The sequence below is a fragment of the Gallinula chloropus genome (assembly GCF_964237585.1).
Source record: "Gallinula chloropus genome assembly, chromosome: 18".
NCBI classification, from domain to species: domain Eukaryota; kingdom Metazoa; phylum Chordata; class Aves; order Gruiformes; family Rallidae; genus Gallinula; species Gallinula chloropus.
Genome location: NC_140103.1, coordinates 11503295 through 11520121, shown reverse-complemented (window position 1 = coordinate 11520121; position 16827 = coordinate 11503295). Strand labels below are relative to the sequence as shown.

The window sequence follows — 16827 nt, the reverse complement described above, 5'->3', positions numbered from 1 at the left end:
TGGAATCCCCCCACCCTGGGCCAGCCCTGGAGGTGCTGGGGAGAGGGGGGTGGGCTGGGCTGGTGGCTGGAGCTGAAGAGACTGTCTGGGTCCCACAGCTGAGCTGTGCTGGGCTCTAAATGCAACCCCAACGTGCCTGGAGCTGGAACCTGCTCTGGGTTTGGTGTCTGACAAGGTTCTCTAACTTGAATATATAATAAACCCTGAGCCAGAGTTGGCAGCTCTTAAATCAACATCCACTCATGTCTTTCTGCTGAGAAATGCCAGTAAATGTTTTTAAAGACCACTGAGGGTGTCTTTGGGCAGATCCTCTGTCACATGCTACAGAAATCTTGCACATCTTGCACGGGGCAAGACACAGATGGAGTCACCCCTCTCCTCAGTTTAGGTGGCCACCACTCTCCATCACCAGTGGCCTCCCATGGCTGGCAGGAGAACAGTCTGGCAGGACTGGGAGTGCCAAGAAAACTGCACTAGGCTGGTCCATGACCTTCATTGTTGAAAACCCAAGGATTTTATTTCTAGTGGATTTATCTGGCTTCATCCAGCCACCAAGTCTCAGTCAGCTCTTGTCAGCCAGATTAAACCTTTTGCTGGAGTCAGGAGTCTTTTCCTCTTGGAGGTACCTGGAGACCTCAGGACACCTTTGTCCTCTTCAACACCTTTAGAGATGACCCACAGTTGAACCTGAGCAATGGAGATGGGTATAATGCCCTCATTCTTCTCCCCCTTCCATTTTCTTTGCCTGGTTTAGTAGCCAGGATGCTGCTGGGCAGGAGGCTGGGAGCTACTCAGCTTTCCAGAAACACTGGAGGAAAACAACCACGAGACCTGCCACTATGGCCAGCACGATGAAGGAGACGGTGCCTGCCCACAGACTGGGCTGGTGCCCCTTGACATGTTCCAGAGCCTCTGTGGGGATCATGTTAGTGAAGTTCAGCATGAAGCCCAACGTCCACCCGATGTCTGTGTTTGCTGCCTGTGGTGAGAGAGCAGAGGAGTCCCTCTCCAAGTCCCTCTCCCAGGCACCAGTGGCTCTGGTGCAAGGGACTGAGGAGCAACCCATGAGCTGCCCCCGCTGTGATTTCACACCTGAATCTGGCTGTGGTGAGCCTGAACCACCAGCAGCAGTTTCACAGAGAGCTTTGCTCTACCCCCTCCCCAAGAGCAGCTGAACATGGGTGGCTGCTCTGGTCCAGATGTGCCTGGTGCCCTGCACAGGAGTTTGGATCCCAGGTTTCATCCTGCCCTGTGATCCTTCAAATTCAGTGTATTCTGGTTCAAACGGGTCATAGGGCCACCACCACCTCTCCAATCCTCACATGAATTCTGCCCAGCATGAGAGACCAAAGTGGTCACATCCTGCTCTGCCCCCTTTAAAGTTATCTCATGTTCTCTCTGAGTCGAGAAACAGGCTGATGTCAGAGGTTTGGGGGGGGGGAGTAAGGAGGGTGAAGCTGTGCTGGGGACACTGGGTGGCACCCATGAGGCAGTGACACAGATGCTGCTCCTGAACATGTCTTCAGGCCAGGGCCAGGACCCCAAACCCCAGGTGCCTGCCCGCTCCCACCACCCCACGCAGCGTTTACCTGCCGGCTGAAGTGGATGCTGCTCCACGTCTGCTCCGTGAACTTGTAACCATCGAGCAGCAGCGTCAGGATGTACATGGCCATGGAGCAGTACATGTGAAGGGACCTCTTCTGCTGTGGGAAGCTCTCCACGAGCTGTGGGACACGGTGCAACAGGGAATGAAACGTGCCCAGAAATCCTCCCTGGAACAGCAGGACATCTGGGCAGGGATTAGGGACGGCACAAGCACCTTGCCCCCTCACAGGGCTCTCACCTCTGACCAGCTCTTCTTGCAGAAGGTCCAGATGGTGGAGTTGACATCATTTAGAGACTGATGGTTGGTCAGGTTCAGGAAGTGGAAGGTGTAGTAGAACCCAGCAAAGGCCTGGGGAATAAGGGGGGGTGGTAAAAACGTCATCTGCTTCCTCACCCCAAAAAGAAGACCCAGGAGCCTCTCTTGCCCAGGGTTAGAGTCCTGTGTAATTCCCAGCATTCTGCATCCAGCACCCACTTGGTGGTCTACCAGAAAGTCTTGGAGCTGGTGGACAAGTTCTAGGGCTGCTGCTTCAGCTCTGAGCTAGCTCAGACCATTTCCCTCAGGGAGGGCTGGGACACCACAAGCAGCAGAAGCCACCTCCAGTATAGGAGAAGAAGCTTGCAGATGGGACCAGGTCTGGCATTCCCCACATCCTCCACCCCTTCAAACAAGCAGTGGAGACTCGACTCCCACCCTCCATCCTCCCCCACCACAGCCATGGGGACGGGGGGGCTCCTTACGAAGAACTGTCCCCGCACGGGCGGCTGATAAACCCCGTTGAAGCCGCACGTCCTGTTGGCCCCACAGGTGAAGTTGAAGAGGTTCTGGATGGCGCTGGCGCACGCTGCTGGGTCCCCCGTCCCGCTCACCCACAGCACCTGCGCAGGGCTGGGTGTGCTGGGCGCGCGGACACAGGGGCTGTTGTAGAGATCCGCTGTGGTGAGGTTCTCCTGGTACCCCTTGGGGTAGCAGGGGTGTGATATCTGCTGGGGAGGTGGGCTGCCCTGGAGAGAGTGGGAGCTGTTAGTGGGGCTTGGTGTGGGATGCCAGTGAGACCCCACCCCCCCCATCCTGTGCTTAGACATTCCCACCAGGCAGGATCTAGACCCTAGGAGGGTTTGAGGAGAAGCAGGATCCATCCTTTGCATGACTACCTGCCCTTGGCTTCTGCCAGTCCTGCCGTCAGCCCCACCACAGAGCCATGCCGGGGTGGTGATGCCCAGGCTGTGCCTCCCTGTAGGGATGGCAACCTGCTCCCTGGGCACCACATGCCCTCTGCCTGCACAGAGAGTGGCATTCAGCCTGTCCCCACCATATCCTGTGGCCCTGGCCCAGAAAGGACCAGAGGTGCAGCCGTGCTCCCCGAGCATCCCGGTCTCCCACAGCACCAGGCTGTGTGTTCTGCCCCAGGTGAGCTGCGAGGACACTAGTTAGTGGTGGGGGGCTGTGCTGGAGGTGTGCTGGGAATTCTCTCTCTGGGCAGAAATTGAGGGAGAGTGAATGAATTTAATCCCCTGTCACCCCTGCACTGAGCTGTGTGGAGCCTCAGTCCCCTGCGTAAAGACTGGATGGAGACTTGATAGTCCTAGTCAGGAGGTGCCAGGTCATGGCCCTGGGCTCCCTGTCCTCTCCTAACTGGATGTTGGATCAGTTGTTCAGCAGAGGACTTGGGAGCCTTTCAAACCACTTGTGTTCCAATGAAGCTGATACCTGGGAACACTCGGTGCCAGTGTCTGAGGGGACAGGGAAGAACCTGAGGATACAGCTGGGCTTGGGAAATGAAGAAGGGCACCATTACACATCAACATCTGGGGAGAAGGGGGCTCTGGCAGGGCACCCACCACCCCATTCCACCCAAATGAGTGGTGGTTGTGGTTCAGTCGATAAAATCCAAGTTTCTCTTAGGTGTTTGAATTTGTGAGAATTCCCCTTTGTCCACAGGCACGCCCACAAGTTTGGGAAGACATCTCTTATGGCAGTGGGAAAGGGTTGAGCAGATCCTGGGGACCAGTGGCTGCAGTACCTTGTGGAGAGATGCCAGCAGCATCTTCAAGGCCTGCATCTGCCCATAGCAGAGGTAGCTCTGGGTGTAGAGAGAATAGTTGGTGCTGTACAGCCTGAAGAAGGCAGAGGTGTTCCTGTCCTCAATGGTGACTCCAGGCTGGAAGGTTATTTGTGTTGAGGCGCCTCCAAGGTCCAGAGCTCCAAAAACCTCAGTGTCCCATGGATGTTCCCATTTCCCTGCAAAGGAAAACTGGCCCCATAAGACAGTAAGAGTTAGTCTAAACTGGAGGGAGTCCCAGTCCCAGTCCCTCCCCTCAAGGGTTTGTGGGCTCAGAAGCCCTGAGCACCCCTACATGTCCTGTCTCACTGTTTAAACCCCTGCTGCCCACATCCTCCTTGACCCACACAGACCTCCATGTAGCACAGAGGTCTGGATTCTTGGTTCCCACACATGAGCTGTGGTCTAGGGAAAGAGTAACATGTTCCTATGGGGGCTGCTATGAACTGATCTGTACAAGTGGAGAGCAGAGAGACAGGCTGAGCTGCACACAAAGACATTCCCAGCCCAGCCCACAGCTGAGCAGGCAGGGGGGGACCCCTCTGCCCGCTCCCCCAGCCCGCACCTTCACCAGGGTCTCCAGCAGGTAGTTGACGGTGATCCAGCCGAAGGAGCCCTCCTCGCTGCCCGTGAGGATCCGAGCTCCGCGGAAGTCCACAGGGTACCCGCCAATGGCCTTGGCCACCTCGGCGAACACCCGCTCGGCCTTGGTGCTGTTCTGCTCCCTGCCCAGGGAAGAAGATAACGACCGGGCGCTGGAGGCGCTGATGCCCGGGGAGCCCTGGGCACAGGGCTGACAGCGAGAGGCTCCGGCTCCTGCCCAGGAGTGGGGCCACCCAGACATGGGGCACATCCCCACCCCTCGCTGCCCTGCCTGGGCTGGCTCTCCTGCAAGCCCCTCGATCCCTCCACTGCTGCCTCAGGAGCTCCCCAGGAGTGCTGCCCACGGGCTCTGCCTGAGCGTGCAGGAAGGTCAGTGCCCGTCTGGCAAAGGGCTTGAGCCACCTCTGGGGCTGCTGCAGTGGGCTGGGGGCTTCAGTGGGCTGGGGGCTCCCGTGGGCATGGCCAGTGGCTCCCCGTGGGCACCCTGGCCAGCTGCAGGGGTGGGTGCTGTGCCCATCACCATGGCCTGGGTGGGCAGCAGCCCCTGTGCCCCAGCCCCTGTGCCACCAGCCCCCTGTGCCCCCAGCCCCCTGTGCCCCAGCCCCTGTGCCCCCAGCCTCCTGTGCCCCAAGGCCACTGAGCCCCCAGCCCCCTGTGCCCCCAGCCCCTGTGCCCTGAGGCCTCTGTGCCCCCTGTGCCCCCAGCCTTTGGGACACAGTCATGTGTGGTGGGGGAGGGCTTGGAGGGGGTGGGCTCTGGGCAGTGCCGGTACCTCAGCAGCCGCATGCCCGCTGTGGCCCCCAGGTAGGTGGGGGTCTGTCGCTGCTGCTCTGCTGGGATGATCTTCATGGCCTTGTCCAGGCAGGGCTTCAGGCTGGCTCCAGCCCCAGCCGGGTCGTCCGCGTAGCTGGAGATGCCGGGTCCTGCAAGAGGGCACCCCGTGATGGGGCAAGCTCAGGGACACCCAGCAGGCACAGCGCAGCATGAGACACCCTCAAACCAAAAACCCCCAGGGGTGTTTTCCCCTCGTGTGGGGGCCAGTGGTACCCCTGCCATGGGTGTCCTTGGCAGGGCAGTGCATGGTGGCAGCACGTGCAGGCCATGAGCTGTGGCACAGGCCAGTGCACATCCTGTGGTGCTGAGCACAGGCTGGGGCCCAGGGACACTGAGGTGCCCAAAGGTGGCCAGCCGGTCCTGCAGGACTCGGGGGACAAACAGCAGCTCCTTATTCCCCTGGGAAGGGGGCAGGCTCTCTTTTGTTCTGCGTGCAGGGCTGATAAGTGCACAGAGGTGCCCTCTGCACAGCTTGTTTGAGTTCCTGTTTTTAGAGGCTGGCACCAGATTGTCCTGTGGTGGGTAGGGACGGGCTCTGGGGTGACAATGCCGCTATTCACCTTGCCCGAGCTCTGCACACGATGACTGCCACCAGCCCAGGCACCCCCCTCTTACACTTTGCCCTCCGCCAGACCTTCTCAGTTAACCAGTAACAGCCACACCAACACCACAAAGCCTGGACTGGAGGTCGAGGTGAGCTCTGAGCTCTCTTACTCCCTGCCCAGCACCTCTGCCCTGGCCTGGAAGCCTTTCCCAGTCACAGCCCAGCTCTAGATCCCCCCTCCCCATGCTAGCCTGGTCCTTTCCTCCTCATGCCAGAGCCTGGCATCCCTTTGCAACAGGAATTAGTGCCCTTTGGGGGATTTATAAATGAAATGCAAATAAATAATTGTCCTTTGGGGCATTTACCCTTTACCACGCCTGGCATGAGCCAGCCTTGGCAAGCCCTGGGGCCGGTCAGCCCCAGCATCCCCCAGCTGAGCAGGGGCAGAGCAGAGGCACTGACACATCCCGGCACACTCACCAGACACGGCGCAGACCTCTGCCTGGGACACGATGCCGGTGCCATTCTCCTTGTCTGAAGGCCACTGGTAGACGTAGAGAGCCGTGTGCGTGGAGCCCGCGTCGAACACCAGGCCGTACTGGGGGAGGCAGAGGGGACACGGGGTGTCAGGGCCTGCAGACCAGCTTCATCACCCGCTGAGAGAGCGCAACTCCAGGAGATCCAGCAGAGCTCCTGGCGGGCAGGGGAACCTTGAGTGGACAGATGAAGAGCATCACCAAGGCAAGGAAAGCCTTTGGCATTGCAGTCCCCAGCTGTGGCACGGGCACGGCTCCATCGCGAGCCCTTGGAGCTGGCTCTGCTCTGCAGGGGAAAAGGTCTCCGTGCTGCAGGGCTGGTGGCAGCAACCACACTCTGCCAGACCCACCTGGCATGCCAGCCTGCATGAGAGTTTGTCCCCTTCTTGGTGACAAAACAGCACAGCCTGCCTGAAAGCTGGGGAAAGCCCTACAGCCCAGCGAGCGCGGGCAGCTGCACGCCTCCCAAGGACCCTACCTTGATGCTGGGAGGCAGGAACACATCCTTCACGTTCACGACACTCAGAATGAGGGCAAGGATGCTGAAGACACAGGTGGCTGCCAGGAGACCTGCAACGGCCTTGGCTTTGTAGCTCATTCTCCTCCAACCTGCAAGAACAGTCCCCACACCCAGCTCAAACCCCTGCATTGGCAAGGCTGGGTTTGAAATGCAAATCTCATGGATGGATGAGACACCTATGAGGATGGGATTTTCTCCTTCCCTACCAAGGATGTGAAGACATTCTCTGGTGAATGGCTGCTTTTATGGGAGGCTCCTGGCAGCCTCAGGGCTGGGACATGCTCTCCTGAGCATTCCCTCCCTGGGAATTTCAGCATGGCTTTTCCAGCCCTTCCTTCTCAGTTGCAGCCCCTCAGGCCCCTTTCTGCACGTAGCCAGGACCCTGTTCCTCTGCCCTGCTCAAACTACAGGCTGGGCAGCAGCAGGTCAGCTTCTCCCTTCTTAGCAGCATCACTAGGGGAGCATGGCAGTGGCTAGCAGGAGTCACAGGCTGCCAGGGCTCCAGAGTGGCCACCCTCACCAGGCTGTAGAGACACATCTCCCTGGCACCCACATGATGCCACCATACCCTGCACCCCTGCAAAACCTGTCCCATGAGATGTGGGACCATGGGGTCACATCTGCTGTCCAGCAGGCAGGGACTGTCCCTGAGAGGGTCATTGCTCCAGGCAGGGGAGCAGCACCTCTGACCACCTATCTTCTCCCTGGTCCAGCTCTCCCTGGCTCCTGGTGATGCTGCAGCAGGTAAGCAGGCATGCAGGGAGAGTGTCCTTTCCCGTAGGTGATCCCCAGTCTCTCCTGCAGCCCCAAGGGCAGGCAGAAGGGCATCTGGGCACACACAGCCCTGTAGCCAAGCTGGCATGCTGACAGGGATAGCAAGCAATGCCAGGAGTGTGGAGGAGCCCCGGGGGAACAATGCAGGTCCTGCACCTCCCACGTCCTGCCAGCCTCAGCTCCAGCAGGACCAGCCCGGAGGCATCAGTAAAGAACTGTGGAGAAGCAAAGCCAAAGGGTCTGGTTCTCTGCAACAGCCTCAGCACACAGCAGCTGCCATGCCCATGTGCTCAGCACCCCACAGCTGCTCCAGATGTGCTTCTCTAAACACACAGCTCTCCCTCTGCCTGCATCATGCTCGGTGCCGCCGCACGGGCAGCGTGCCTGCAAGGAGCTGGGCTGACCTCCAGCCACAGCACTGGGCTGCAAGCCAGGCTCCAGCTGAGCAGTGGGTGTCCCAAGAGCCCTGCACACAGCCTGGAGAGTGGATTAACCCAGCCCGTGCTTTGGGGTGACACCGGGGGGGGCTGTCACTTGGCTACATAATTGTCCTGTGAGTGGATAAAATCACAGAGAAATTCCCTAGCCCCTTCCCCAGGTCAGATCAGTGGCTTCAATAGGAGAGGAAAGACCTTTGGCAAGGTCAAAGGAGGTGCAGATTCCTGGTTTTGGCTCAGCATCTCTGGTGATGAACAAGGATGACCAACCTCCTGTGTGACATGAGATGTGTGATGATTTCAGTAGCTGTTCTTCTGGCCACATGTGGGACATGTGACTACAGGAAGCCCTGATCAGACCTCATCTTACAGCCAGAGCCCTTCCTGTATGGTGGCTGTGGCCAGAAGAGATCATACAGAATCAGCTGATGATTGTCACGACTCCAGTGCTAGTAGCCCAGATGCAGCTGTTGTTGGGATGTGCTTCTGATAACACAGCAGTGGCAAAACTCCCCAGCCCAGTTCCTGGAAAATTCTGTTCCACACAGGATGGAACAATACAAAGTGGTGATAAATTGCATGGTCACAGGTGGGAAACCAGCTCCACCTGCTCTGGTTGGGACTGGGCAGGAGGCAACACTAAGCCAGCAAGGCCTGAGAAGGAGAGCAGAGCACAGGGAGGGAGCCCATTGAGTGAAGTTGAGAGGCATGACAGAATCTGTCCAGCCTTCCAGCAGCATGGTGGGCTGCCCAGCACTGATACCACACTGATGTGTGTTCAGGATGTACATCCCTGGAGCAGCAGGGATGGGAGGTGGTGTTGATGCCTCCAGCGTTACCCAAGAGGCACGTTGCTGCACGGCACCACGAGGAGCCACGGCTGCCCCTGCACTGTGGGGAAAGTTCCCAGCTGTGCACAGCGCTGGGGCACCCCCGAGAGCCCCACAAACCCCCCACTGATGTCTCTCACCTCGCCGTGTCCCTGCGTGGAGGGACAAAGGGGCTGTGGCACCCGGGAGGGAAGGCTCAGGGTGCTGCTGGGTGTGAGCTGTGTGCTGCGTGGGAGAGCGGGGAGCCGACTTACCCCCCCCCTCCCCGAGAACCGTTGGGATTTGGGAGTCTGAAGGGCTCCTGAGGTTGTGAGACGGGGGTGGACGTGCACGCCGGAGCATCTCTGCGAGGCAGAGCGTTCCCCCGCCTCCCATGGCTCCCACCAGCGCTGGGGCTCGGCAGTGCCCTCCACGCACCACCCGCATCACCCCGGAGCCCCTTTCCCCCTCCCCGAGCCCCTCTCCCCCCCGCACCGTGGGCTCCGGCCCTCTCCGCCCCGCTCCCTCCGCCCACAGACCGCGCCGACCCAGCCCGGCAACCCGGCTCCGCTGCCGGCCGGGGCTCTCCCGGGCCGGGGCCCTCCCGGCATCCCTCCGAGCTCAGCCCCGTCAGGGGCAGCCCGGCCCCCGCCCTGCCCGCGGCTCACCCGGGGCTGCTCCGGCTGCTGCTCCCGGCGCCGCGGCGCTCGGCCCCGTGTCAGCGCGTACCTGGAGTGCGGAGCCCCGCTGCCGGGACAAAGGCTGCCCCGAGCCCCGTCCGGCCCTCCCCTTGGCCCCAGACCAGCAACCTGCCCAGGAGAGCCTTGTCCAGGAGCCGGCGGGGCTGAGGCTGAGAGCCGGGCTGGGATCGCGGCGGCCTTTAACCACTTCGCTGCCGGAGCGGCGGGTCTGCTGGGAAACCTCTACCCCCGGGGACGGGGAGGGGTGGGGGGGGTGGTTCCCGCACTGCCCGGCGGGGCTTCAGCAGCCCCCCGCTTCCCCCGCCAAGCTCACGACGAGACCAGCCAGCACCTCCTGCCCCTCGGGGGGCTGTGAGCCGGTGGCTCCGGGGGTGGAAGCAGCCGCCGAGGCCCGGGAGCCCCCCAGGCATCCCTGCCCAGACCTGAACAGGCTGCAGGGTGAAGCGGACCCCCGCCCCGCACCCCTGCTGCCCCTGGCCCCGCCGTGCCCACTCTGCCCGGTACGGGCCGGGCTGGCTGAGGGGCCGGGCCACGGGCAGGAGGGATCCGGCAGGTCCCGTCCTCATGGCGGGGGACCCATCTCCGTGGCCAGGAACTGGCCCTCGCAGCGGGGCAGCCACCTGTCTCCGTGGCCCAGGACCTGCCCCCTGGTCGGGGACCGGACCCCGCAGCCAGAGACCCGGCCTCTCAGCCCGGGATCCCCGTCCCCGTGTCCCCATCCGTCCCCGCAGCCAGGGTCCCACCCCCCGAAGGGGTGCGGGCGGAGGTGCGGGCGGGCCGGCAGCTGCCCCGCTGCGGGCTGTGGCTTCCACCGAGCGTCCCCGCCCCCCCCGGGTCCGCTCCCGCCCCAGGCTGACCGGGGGAACAACCCGGACATCCGAGACGGCAACAGCATCGCTTTCGCTTTGCGCCGCTCGGCTGGGTGCGGGGCAGGACGGTGCGGTGCCCCGGGGCACAGGCAGAGGGAGCAGCGGGTCCTGCCCGAGCAAGGAGGGGTGCTGCTGGCACGGGGTACGGGGGGGGAGCGCCGCAGCCCCCTGCCCGAGGGCCGGGCGGGAGGAGCCTTTGTCCCTGCGCTTCCCCGCTCGGGAGGTGCTGGTGCCGAGCGCCCGGCTTGGTCCCGGCCCGGGGGGCTGGGTCACGGCCTCCGCGGTGGGAACTGGGAGGAGGGGGCAGGAGCCGGCGGGTCGGGGCTGCCCTTGCTAAGACTGTCCCTGCCCACAGCCCCCGCCGGCTCAGGATGGTGGGCCGGAGCTTGGCGGCAGTGCTGGCAGTGCTGGGGGTGGTCGTCTTCCTCCTGGTCCTGCACTCGGTGAAGGATGCTGTCGTTCCAGCAAGGAACAAAGTAGGTGCCCGGCGGGGGGTCTGGGGGGAGCCTGGGAATGCCTGCCAGTCCCTTTCCACCTCTTGTCCTTCCGCCAGCCCTGTCTTCCTCTCCACTTGTGAGTCTTCTCCACCAGCACAGCTTTTCAGGGCATAAAAGTTACCGAGGTGGCACTGGGCAGATGGAGCACCCCACCTAAACCGTGGTCCTTGTTAGGGGCAGCAGAGAGAAGAGCAGCATTCCCCAGAAGATCAGCTGCTCCATTTTCTATCCCTGATGCTTTCTCTTCTCCATTTTCATCCACCCAGAGGATGTGGTGGGCTTACATCTCTCTGTCCTGTCGCTTCCTGCTGGCTTTTGCACTCTCTTAGCAAACAGCCCGAGGTTGGGAGCCTCGCCACTCCTGAAAGTCTGGGAGCAGCTTGGGCAGCCTGAGCCCTGTGGACATGCCTGGATGTCTCCCTGCTCTGCAAATCACCCTGCTGACCTGCCCATCTTCCATTTCTGAGCTATAATTCCCTTGAGTGGCTACCTCAGGGGGCTAGAGGGGGAGTGGGGCTGCTGAAGGGAGGTTGGAATGCAAACCTGTGCTCTCATTCACGGAGAATGTGAGGGAAAGGGAGACCAGAAGCTCTCAGAACCATCCCTGGCACTTGGTGCAGCCCTGAGCCTGCTGTGACACCGTGTCCCCTCTGCCTCCCCCAGTACGGCCTGGTGTTCGACGCTGGCTCCACACACACAGCTCTCTTCATCTACCGGTGGCCCATGGACAAGGAGAACGGCACCGGCATCGTGTCCCAGGTGGAGGTCTGCACCGTGACTGGTGAGTGTGCCAGGATGTGTCCATCCCTCTCCCTCAGCCTCTCCTGGGTCGCTGTCCCAGGCTCTCACAGCATCATTAGGTCATGGGGTCTTTAAGCCTGTGCAGAGACAAAGGGAGATAGGCTGGTGGAAGAACTGAAGTAAAGTGTTAGGGAGGATAGTTTGTACCTCAGGGAGGCCTACAGGAACTGAGGGATCCAGCAGTGGGTGAGGAATTTGGCCCCAGTTAGCATGGTTCCAGTTAGCAACCATCCCTGTGCTGCTGATGGTTGGACATCAACCTGCGGCTTCGGATGCTGTATGTGCAGAGTTTGCTCCTCCTCCCAAGCAACCACTTCCTTGACTCCTCTTCTCAAAACATGTCTTCACAGCTTCTTTTATAATCTGTGGCTTCACCCTCCCATGGGGCCTCCTAAAACCTGTGCAGAAGACCCTAAACATTACTGGGTTTCTCCTGGGTTTTGGATGTGATCCCCAATGGCCTCTGGAGCCAGCAGTTTTCTTACTGGTGTCTGTACAGCACCAAAGACAGCAGAGTGCTGGGCTGTGACTGGCACATCAGGGTCTTGCCAAGGAGGTCCAGACAGCTCCCTGGCCCAGGGGAATGGGTGTACGTCTCATGTTGCACTGTGCCTGCTGGGTGTCCCCGAGCTCGCCCCATCACAAGGTGCCCTCTTGCAGGACCCGGCATCTCCAGCTACGCGGACAACCCGGCTGGGGCTGGAGCCAGCCTGAAGCCCTGCCTGGACAAGGCCATGAAGATCATCCCAGCAGAGCAGCAGCGACAGACCCCCACCTACCTGGGGGCCACAGCGGGCATGCGGCTGCTGAGGTACCAGCACTGCCCAGAGCCCACCCCCTCCGAGCCCTCCCCCACCACACATGACTGTGTCCCAGAGGCTGGGGGCACAGGGGGCAGAGGGGCTGGGGGCACAGGGGCCTTGGCACACAGGGGCCTGGGGCCTCAGTGGCCTTGGGGCACAGGGGGCTGGTGGCACAGGGGGCTGGGGGCACAGGGGCTGGGGCACAGGGACCTTGGGGCTCAGTGGCCTTGGGGCACAGGGGCTGGTGGCACAGGGGGCTGGTGGCACAGGGGGCTGGGGGCACAGGGGCTGGGGCACAGGGAGCTGGTGGCACAGGGGCTGCTGCCCACCCAGGCCATGGTGATGGGCACAGCACCCACCCCTGCAGCTGGCCAGGGTGCCCACGGGGAGCCACTGGCCATGCCCACGGGAGCCCCCAGCCCACTGAAGCCCCCAGCCCACTGCAGCAGCCCCAGAGGTGGCTCAAGCCATTTGCCAGACGGGCACTGACCTTCCTGCACGCTCAGGCAGAGCCCGTGGGCAGCACTCCTGGGGAGCTCCCGAGGCAGCAGTGGAGGGATCGGGGGGCTTGCAGGAGAGCCAGCCCAGGCAGGGCAGCGAGGGGTGGGGATGTGCCCCATGTCTGGGTGGCCCCACTCCTGGGCAGGAGCCGGAGCCTCTCGCTGTCAGCCCTGTGCCCAGGGCTCCCCGGGCATCAGCGCCTCCAGCGCCCGGTCGTTATCTTCTTCCCTGGGCAGGGAGCAGAACAGCACCAAGGCCGAGCGGGTGTTTGCCGAGGTGGCCAAGGCCATTGGCGGGTACCCTGTGGACTTCCGCGGAGCTCGGATCCTCACGGGCAGCGAGGAGGGCTCCTTCGGCTGGATCACCGTCAACTACCTGCTGGAGACCCTGGTGAAGGTGCGGGCTGGGGGAGCGGGCAGAGGGGTCCCCCCTGCCTGCTCAGCTGTGGGCTGGGCTGGGCTGGGAAGCCAAGACCCCCGTGGTTGCCCTGAGCTGGGTCCCTGTGGGTAAGTCCCAGTGCCGTGCAGGTCTCCATCACAGGTGAGCGGATCCACCCACCAGTGGAGGATGTAGTCGGAGCTCTGGACCTTGGTGGGGCTTCAACCCAGATCACCTTCTTTCCTGGGACCACTATAGATGACAGCAGCACGAGAGCCCTCCTCAGGCTGTATGGGACCAACTACTCCATTTACACCCACAGCTACCTCTGCTATGGGCAGAAGCAAGCTCTGAAGATGCTGATGGCATCCTTACACCAGGTAACCGCCTCCAGCCTTGTGCTCCTCTGCTGCAGCCTGAGCCCTGATCCCACCGAGCTGGGCAGGCCATGCCCTGTGAAGGCTGTGTGATGGCTGCTGAGCTCCACACCTTTGTACAACCCCCCAGTGAGGACACTGGGTACAACAGGGCCACCAAGGCAGGAATAAGCTGAGATGGAGGTGGACATCCCAAAGGCTGACCACAGGGGCTGCCAGGATTGTGGGTGCTCAGGGTCCCTGTCCCAGTGCGGTCTTGCCCACCAGACCTCCATCCCATTCCTGATGGAAGGCTGGCAGGGCCCAGTCCTGGGTTGGCACCCTGCCTGAAGGTTGGGGAAGACCAGTCTGGTAACAAGTTGGTTTTATGGGGAGAAACAGGCACAGGCTGGTCTTCAGCAGCAGGCACGGGGCATGGGAGGGTGAAGGCAGGTGTTGCTGCACAGGGGGACCCTCATGTCTGTAGATTGGTTGTAGGGTGAGGGCTCAATGTTGGCTCATGCTGGTTGGAAGAGGCAAAGCTCCTCACCCAGGGCATGCTGCAGAGAAGGAGCAGTGGCCATTCTGGGGTTGCTTAAATGGCTTCTCAGCCTTGGCTCTCCCTGGAGAATGTCGACCCTACAAAGGAGGAGTGGGGACAAATTGGGTCCATGCTCAGTGCAGGGTGCAAACCCCCAAGGACTTGGGCATGAAGCTGTCACTGTAGCTGACCCTTGACCACAGTGTGCTTGTGCTGTGCCACCCCAGCCCATGGACAAGCCCCCATGGGTGGTGGAGCCACCATGCAACTGTCCTGCGTCCGGGTGGGGGAACAGGTGCTGCATCTGTGGGCTGTTTCTCTCCTTTCCATCCTCACCCTCAGTGCCTGGGCAGGTAGTCATGCAAAGGATGGATCCTGCCTCTCCTCAAACCCTCCTAGGGTCTAGATCCTGCTTGGGGGGAACGTCTAAGCACAGGATGGGGGGGTGGGGGTCTCACTGGCATCCCACACCAAGCCCCACTAACAGCTCCCACTCTCTCCAGGGCAGCCCACCTCCCCAGCAGATATCACACCCCTGCTACCCCAAGGGGTACCAGGAGAACCTCACCACAGCAGATCTCTACGACAGCCCCTGTGTCCGCGCGCCCAGCACACCCAGCCCTGCGCAGGTGCTGTGGGTGAGCGGGACGGGGGACCCAGCAGCGTGCGCCAGCGCCATCCAGAACCTCTTCAACTTCACCTGTGGGGCCAACAGGACGTGCGGCTTCAACGGGGTTTATCAGCCGCCCGTGCGGGGACAGTTCTTTGTAAGGAGCCCCCCCGTCCCCATGGCTGTGGTGGGGGGTTTGGGGCAGCCAAGACCCCAGGGCAGCTGCTTTAGAAGAGTCTGAACAGTGCCAGCCCTGGTAGCTGGGGTGGGACTGACACACAGAGGTGGTCAGGGTGCTCACCAGCAAGACCCTGGCTGCTTGTCACAGCTCTGGTCTCTTTGGAGTGGGGAGCAGCATCCAGGCTTCCCCCTTCCTCAGAGGGAGGCAACACCTGGGGTGCTGATCAGAGAGGTAGTCTCTGGGACCCCTGCAGAATGCCCAAAGGGAGGGGTGAGGGGTGGCAGGGGCCTGGGCACTTCACTAACCTGCTGTCTTTGGTCTTAAACACCCACAGGCTTTTTCTGCGCTTTATTACAATCTTCACGCCCTGAACCTGACTGGAGGGCAGCCCCTGAGCACAGTCAATGCCACCATCTGGCAGCTTTGCACCAGGAGCTGGGAGGAGGTGAGATCTCACCAAGGAGATCCCAGAGCCCCTGCCCCACTTGCCTGGGTGCTGGGCAGCCTGAGGACTTGGGTGCTGGGCAGCCCGAGGGCTTGTGTGCTGGGCAGCCTGAGGGCTTGGGTGCTGGGCAGCCTGAGGGCTTGGGTGCTGGGCAGCCCGAGGGCTTGGGTGCTGGGCAGCCTGAGGGCTTGGGTGCTGGGCAGCCCGAGGGCTTGGGTGCTGGGCAGCCTGAGGGCTTGGGTGCTGGGCAGCCTGAGGACTTGGGTGCTGGGCAGCCTGAGGGCCTGCCTGCAGCCCATCTTCTGCTGTGCAGGCAGTGGCTGGAGGAGCACAGTTCTCTCTGTGGAGGGAGATGTGGGAGCAGCTGCAGCCTCCTGGGTCCTCCTTGCTCCCCAAGCCCAGGGGACGGGTCTTCACTCCCAGCTGTGCAGTGGGTGCGCCGGGTTCTGCCCCGTGCTGACAGCCCCTCTTGCTCCTCACAGGTGCAGAAGGAGTTCCCAACCAGGAACAGGACCCACCTCCGTGATGCCTGTGCCTCCAGCTCCTACATTCTCACCCTTCTCCTGCAAGGCTACAAGTTCAACCACCAGACGTGGCCCAACATCCACTTCGTCCAGCAGGTAGGGAAGCGCCTCTGAGATGGTTTGTGCCCACCTGTGAAGCAGTTTGAACCCCCCCTGCCCTGCCTGGCTGGGCAGCAGGGGGTATGGGGGTGGAATGGTCCATGGCTCATGTGGTTTGCATCCCCCCTGCCCTGCCTGGCTGGGCAGCAGGGGGTATGGGGGTGGAACGGTCCATGGCCCGTGCCCTGGGCAGTGAGAAGGACCATTTAAGCAGCTCTGGAGTTGTACAGAGACCTGCTGGGGCATCTGGCCCTGGCCACTGGTGCTCTTGCCCAGCTCATCTCAGGAATGTACCTGCAGCCCAAGGTGGGCACAGACACTGTGCTGTGGAGCAGGACCTGGGAGCATAAGGGCAGATGTTTTCTCTGGCTTGAGTGGTACTTTGCAGCCCTTCACATGCCTCTTCCTCCCCTGTGTGCACAGGTCACTAACGTAGACGTGGGCTGGACTCTGGGCTACATGCTCAATCTCACCAACATGATTCCTGCAGAGACTCCCCAGAAAGTCATAGGGCTCCAGAGGAGCAGCTGGATAGCAGCCACCGTTCTACTGGCCATCATGCTCATCCTCACCTTCTGCCTGCTCACAGGCATATGCTGCCAGAGAAAGCTCTCTGGTTATGAGAGTCTCTAGAAGCTCCAGGGGCTGCAGAAGACAACGAGTCCTGCTGCTGCACTGGTCTGAGGAGCTGCAGACTGGGGAATCGCCCCACATGTCCAGGAGCTGGGAACTTGTAATGTGAGGTGCCAGTGGCTTGGCCTGGTGAGCTGGAACCCACACAGGCTTAAAAACCCTC

The 16827-nt window shown here is 61.5% G+C and overlaps 2 protein-coding genes across 2 annotated transcripts; one reads left to right on the top strand and one right to left on the bottom strand.

The window, feature by feature from the left end:
* Nucleotides 1–495: 495 nt before the first annotated feature.
* Nucleotides 496–6783, bottom strand: ENTPD8 (ectonucleoside triphosphate diphosphohydrolase 8; the record flags this gene model as incomplete). Its single annotated transcript, XM_084272746.1, has 10 exons — nt 496–687; nt 832–979; nt 1590–1724; nt 1844–1954; nt 2347–2610; nt 3630–3860; nt 4234–4393; nt 5044–5194; nt 6130–6247; nt 6664–6783. The coding sequence occupies 10 exons, from the start codon at nt 6781–6783 to the stop codon at nt 665–667; spliced, it is 1461 nt and encodes a 486-aa protein (XP_084128872.1). The 3' UTR covers nt 496–664.
* A 2336-nt stretch (nt 6784–9119) lies between these two features.
* LOC311198741 (ectonucleoside triphosphate diphosphohydrolase 8-like) lies at nt 9120–16827 on the top strand (the record flags this gene model as incomplete). The annotated part of the gene is made up of 10 exons (XM_084272745.1): nt 9120–10348; nt 10651–10771; nt 11456–11573; nt 12254–12404; nt 13134–13293; nt 13425–13655; nt 14676–14939; nt 15298–15408; nt 15891–16028; nt 16455–16827. The coding sequence occupies 10 exons, from the start codon at nt 9120–9122 to the stop codon at nt 16662–16664; spliced, it is 2733 nt and encodes a 910-aa protein (XP_084128871.1). The 3' UTR covers nt 16665–16827.